This window comes from Hylobates moloch, unplaced genomic scaffold, assembly GCF_009828535.3.
Source record: "Hylobates moloch isolate HMO894 unplaced genomic scaffold, HMol_V3 SCAFFOLD_1, whole genome shotgun sequence".
In the NCBI taxonomy this organism is placed as follows: domain Eukaryota; kingdom Metazoa; phylum Chordata; class Mammalia; order Primates; family Hylobatidae; genus Hylobates; species Hylobates moloch.
The window spans coordinates 11,949,849-11,955,848 of record NW_026652276.1 but is presented as its reverse complement, the minus strand read 5'-3'; the positions used below and the strand labels follow the sequence as shown (position 1 = coordinate 11,955,848).

The 6,000-nt window shown below is 38.2% G+C and overlaps 1 protein-coding gene across 29 annotated transcripts in view; it reads right to left on the bottom strand.

The window, feature by feature from the left end:
* Positions 1–1,341: 1,341 nt before the first annotated feature.
* The window catches only part of TRIP12 (thyroid hormone receptor interactor 12), a 166,102-nt gene continuing 161,443 nt past the window's right edge, over positions 1,342–6,000 (bottom strand). For all 29 annotated transcript variants that reach the window (XM_058437454.1, XM_058437439.1, XM_032754018.2 and 26 more), the window contains 3 exons: positions 4,185–4,279; positions 3,571–3,674; positions 1,342–2,707 (listed from right to left, as the gene is read on the bottom strand). In XM_058437454.1, coding sequence (XP_058293437.1) covers positions 2,511–2,707; positions 3,571–3,674; positions 4,185–4,279 — 396 coding nt within the window. In that variant the 3' untranslated portion in view covers positions 1,342–2,510. The remainder of the gene's footprint in view (positions 2,708–3,570; positions 3,675–4,184; positions 4,280–6,000) is intronic.

Here is a 6,000-nt window from a genome sequence, read left to right as displayed (position 1 = left end):
TTCAGTTTTCTGGGGGGATAGGAAGAGGGAATTACATTTAGCTACCTCTTCCTTCTTGGAATAGTTAAAAATACGTTCTCATATATAAAGCAGATCAAATCAGTAACTGTCTAAATGACAACACAAACTCGGTGTTAGCTATGACTAACATCTGACTGACTCCATCTCAGCAAGAACTAAAGGACAACAAAATCTCAGTTGCTACCCAACTAAGTATTTAAAGTATACTAAGAAATTAGTGCTTGTTCATAGGATTACCAAGCAAATAAATTTAAGGCATAACTGGAGTAATAGCAAATGAAGTATATACTTTTTCCCTCTGATGCAATAAGGCCTCTGCCAAGAGAGATTAAGAGTTTTCCTGCCCCAAATTAACCAAAGGTCCCATGTATTGAAGGACGAATAAGCTAAAGGCTGAGGCTTTTAAACAGATAACGACTGACTTTGAAACACTCAAGACTTCAGAGTTTGAGTCAAAATCATCATATATACTCATTAGATGCTGGAATCAATGAGGCCAAATTTGCCAGGGCTGCAACATGGATAAAATGTCAAGTACAGATGAAACATTATTTTGTTTACACATGTCTAAATTTTAACAGAACCCTTTAAAAATCAGGAACAAAATGCTATGTTCACACAAAAATCTTTGTGCTTACTTTGCAGGAAGATATCAGAACAGTTGAAAAGAAATTGTTTCAGTCTTTAACTTCACTTGATGAAGCTGCTCAGCAACTGTGCTGTTAGCGGTGAAACTGCAGAAACACAATTCCCTTCTTGGATTTCAGGGAAAAGCCATTCACTTGTCAGTCTCTGCAGAGACAGGGAGAGACTTCTCTGCCCCCAACTCCACTGACAGTTCCCTTCCACTTAACGGGGTCACTGCCCAAGTGAACTCTCAGGAGGGGACATTTCCATATAAGGCCATTTCAGTGTAAATTGACACAGCAATCTATGTCAAACAAGCCACTGAGTTTCTTTTGGGTGATGGGATAGGGAAAAGGGCTTTTGTGTCAATTAAATAAGACTTACAAAACAGTCAAAGAAAATTGATTTCTCAAAGTTCAATAAAAAAAAAAAACCAGCTCATCTCTTATTTTCAAGGAGATGAATTATGGAAAATTCCTTCAAATTTATGCCACAAGCTTGGTTTTGGACCTTAGGAAGGAATCTCCTCCCATTTTCTCTTCACATTTTAGGTTCTTCAAGTTGCTATTATAAATTGTTTGAATAGCAAAATCAGCCATGACCCGAATCATGGAGATATGTGGATTTCCTTGCATTGAAATACATCTATACAATTGAAAGTTATGCATACAGCACAAAACTATAAACAAAAAGGTGAAGCAAACTTTCTTTATTTTCAGGTAAAAACATTAACCTGATGGATTATTGCAGATTTGAGAAATCAGCACATAAAACGACTGGACAGCATTGCTTACAGGTGCTTTTATCTGCGTCGAGACAAAGGCTGAACTGTTTTGTCCCAAGTCAGCACTGGGAGAAGGGGAAGAGGAGCATGGAATAAAGAAGACTATGAACAAAAACGTAAAACAAGAACAAAGGGAAAAAAATTTTTTTACTCCAACAGGGAAGGAAAACTGCTTATTTTGTTTAAAAAATTTACATTAATTTAAAATGCTCTGGCCACAGAATAATAAATACTGGCCAGCCCAAGCTGTAGACTTCTTAACCTTCATAAAAAACAATGAGCTTTCCTTGTCTCATTCCAGAGGCTGTTGCTGCTGGAATTGCCATGTAAACAGTCCTTAGTGTGTCACCTGGGAAAAAGCCAGTAATACCCTAAACTATATTAAAACTAAACTATAAGAAAAGTCTACCTAGTTACAAAAGCTGAATTATATTCAATAAATTTCAATCCAATGAATTTTAAATTAGATCTTAACTGGGGAGAACATGGGACAACAGAAGCCCATGGGTAACGAAAATTTGAGAACTGTGAGCTGTATACAAAAAAAAACTGTGAGCTGCACAGATAATAATGAGTCAGGGAGAAAACCAGAGGAAAGTGAAAAGCACATAGAGCTAGTCTACTAAACTATATTTGTCAAATACATGTGAGCTTAAATTTCTGTACTTATGTACAAGAGTTGTCTTTGGAGGAAACAAAACTGCAGACTTAGCTAGATGGATACACACAGCCCAGAATTAAACTGCACAGCGACATTTATTGTTCCAGCCTGGAAAAACATCCCTTTTTTAAATTTCACACAGCAAAGCATGTTAAAAACTTCACTCATCAAATAAATGATAATTTAAACAAGAACTTGCTAAAGAAACCTCATCACAACAACATTTTAGGGCCTGATCACTTTAAGTCCATGGGGCCATTAATGAATATCAACCAAATGTCTCTTTATAATCTGCAAGCCGTTTTTCCTACAACAAGAAGGCGTAACATGTTTCCTTGACTCAGGTGATACATTAGAAAAGAAATCATGATTTGTTTCTTTTGCTGTAACAGGCAGACATTGCATTTCTTGTTGTGATCAGGAAAGATGGAACGACTGCTGCCCTTCTCTTGCTGCTATTAACAGTTTTTCACGCATTATCTCAATGCTTGAATAGTCCGGCAACTTAAGATAGTTCACACAAGTCATTACAGAGGGCAAGAAGTCATCTGGGTTTTCCGTTGATTCAAATGTCTTTCGGACAATTGTCAAAGGTGGATTCAAACTCCGGAATCCTGATTAAGAGAAAAAGAAAGACAAGGAACTTAAGTTTTTAAAAAACATCAACTATCAGAAAACATTCCACTGCTTTGCCGTACAATATTACACACAAGATATTCTTTCTTGCTTGGCAATTGCACATTCAATATACAATAAGTGCAAGGAACCTGCTTTATTTATCATTTAAAAACTCGCTGTATAACATGGAGGCAACAGTTCTTTATGTCTTCTGATTTTTAAAATGGAATACCCACAGTGGTTCACGCCTGTAATCCCAGCACTTTGGGAGGCCGAGGTGAGCCAATCGCTTGAGAGTTTCAGACCAGCCTGGGCAACATGGAGAAACCCTATCTCTACAAAAATACAAAAATTAGCCAGACATGGTGCTGTGTTGTGCCTGTAGTCCCGGCTACACAGGAGGCTGAAGCAGGAGGATCTCGCTTGAGCCCAGGAGGCAGAGGTTGCAGTGAGCCAAGATCACGCCACTGCACTTCAGCCTGGGCGACAGAGTGAGATCCTGTCTCAAAAAACAAAACAAAAACAACAGAATACCAATTTAACTTATATTAGGATTCAATCTGAAAAACCAGATTCTAGAATCCATTCTCATCTAAGTCAACTAAGAGTTTAGAATGTACAAATGGCCTGGAATTTTATCGAACCAGTATTACATGTGCATTAGTAATCCTACTTCAATATGTTTAAGACAATCCCCATGGATTTCCCTGCTAGCGGTCTCAATGTACTATAATGATATTGGAATAACTAAGAGGCACTGCAAGTGAGATAAAGAATCTCCTGCTGATGGTACTGAAGTTTCACACTCACAAACCCACCCATAGGTAGAATAAATGCTAAACATCAACATTGTACCCACCTCCAACAGGCAATCTTGGGCTACCAGTCACAAACTGGAGAAATAACCGCTGCTGCTCATTATCAAAACTACTGAGAATCTCAAACAAAAACTTCACAGCCCGACTATAACAGAAATAAATATACCAAAATTATTTCATCAGGTTAAAATAGAGTTTTAATCACACTGCATCGCATCACATGACATAAAAATTAGATTAGCACTTTTAAATTACACATATATTTCCATTACAATGTACTCAAATCAAATTTGTTTCTGTTATGACTAGAATTCAAATGGAATGATTACAGTTGTAATAAGTAAGACTTCATCTGGTACTGTACAGATATTTCTGCTTTACTATATGTAATAATGGGGAACAAGATTAAATCTGTCTTCCCCAACCCCTAGTATTTTCACAGAAATACCTGAGAAAGAAATTCTTGGGTCTTAATTTTCCATCTTGAGAGAAATAAGGCCAAAACAGAAGTAAGCATCCATTAACAGGTAGACACATTTTAAAATGAACCACTCCAACTTTTGTTGTTTACACATGTGCGCATGTGTGCGTACACACATACTCCTCTCCACATTCTTCAGAATCAACAGAAAAACTGGCAGACCCCAGTACTTACCTGTCATGAGTATAACCGTGATCAGGCCTACAGCATTCCATCAGTGTCTTTGCATCCCAAGTGTCTGCTTTACTGCCACAAAGGAGCTGATCCAGCTGTGAGTTTAAATAAGGGTAAAAAGAATTACTAAAGAAACATTTGCTTATCTGAGTGAAAATAAAGGTCTACGTGTACCATACAAGAGTATCAGTCTCAGTACTAAAACCTGCTTGGGACCTCTTTCCAAAAAAAAAAAAAAAAATTTAGAGATTCCATTTCCTTTTTAGCTGTACACTAATTAAGCACCCTGCCCATCTGCAGGGACTTGGTTCCTGAGAGACCCTTCCTCTCACACCAAAAACACCTGATGACCCTTGATTTCAGTTTTCCTTTCTTCTCGTTACCTTAGGTGCTTTAAATGGATAATCTGCTTCTAATCAGGGAGATTTTATAAATCCTGGCTTTCAGAAACACAAAGGTATACAGTAACAGATGCCAAGGGAGAGAACACTGAGCTGGAGAAAGAAGTGGGAGAAGCAAGCTGAACTAGGACACAGCAAATGGGTAGATCTTTACACTTTGCAGAGAGGCATGTCTGCGCTACATGGTTGGTTGTATGGGGACCAACCTAGATATTATAGAATGAATATTAGAAAGCAATAAATGCTTTCAAGTCCTTAGAAAATCTATCACCAGTTTCAAATTAAAACCATGCCTTTCTCTGGTTAACTGCTGATTTGTAGAAGACTGCATACTTTGAGAAAATCCAATTTGAGGCCAATGAAATTTAGTATCTGTTATATAATGCTCACTGTCTGGTCCTATATATTTAAAGACAAAGCTTTGCTGTTGCCCAGGCTGGAGTGTAGTGGCCTCATCGCAGCTCACTACCGTCATGATCTCCTGGGCTCAAGTGATCCTCCAACCTCAGCCTTCCAAGTAGCTGAGGCTACAGGTGCATACCATCACGCCCAGCTAATTATTTTTTTTAATTTTAGACAAGATCTCACTATGTTGCCCAGCCTAATCTTAAATTTCTGGGCTCAAGTGATCTTCCCACCTCCATCTCCCAAAGTGCTGGGATTATAGGCTAAGTCACTGTGCCCAGCCTATTTAATTTCCATTACTCTGTGATAGGGGTTATTCCAATTTTACAGATGAAACAGTCCTATCAGATACAGTAACTTGGATAAGGTTATACAGCAAGTGGTGAGGACCATGATTCTATTCCAGGTGACAAGCAGTGCCTACAAGTATCAGGCACACTACATGCTTTAAAAAAGTAGTAAATCAAAGTAGACACAAATATAACTGAGATTAAGATGTTAAGTTACTCAAAAATTTACAGATTTAGTCAGTAGTGAACACACACTCTAAAACTAGTATTCAAACAATAAATAAAAACGTTTGAAAACTGAGGGAAACTGGACACATTCTAGACCCTTTCTATATCTCACTACCAATGAGTAGTTCTTTTGAGATTTGGCACTTGAAATAAAGATGGTAATATGGTTTGGCTGTGCCCCTATCCCAAATCTCATCTTGAACTGTAACTCCCACAATTCCCACCTGCTGTGGGAATGACCTGGTGGGAGGTAACTGAATCATGGAGGCAGGTCTTTCCCAGGCTATTCTCATAATAGTGAATATGTCTCATGAGATCTGATGGTTTTAAAAAGGGGAGTTTCCCCGCACAAGCTCTCGTCTTGTCTGCTGCCATGTGAAACGTGCCTTTCACCTTCCACTATGATTGTGAGGCCTCCCCAGCCACGTGGAACTCTAAGTCTAATAAACCTCTTTCTTTTGTAAATTGCCCAATCTCGGGTATGTCTTTATC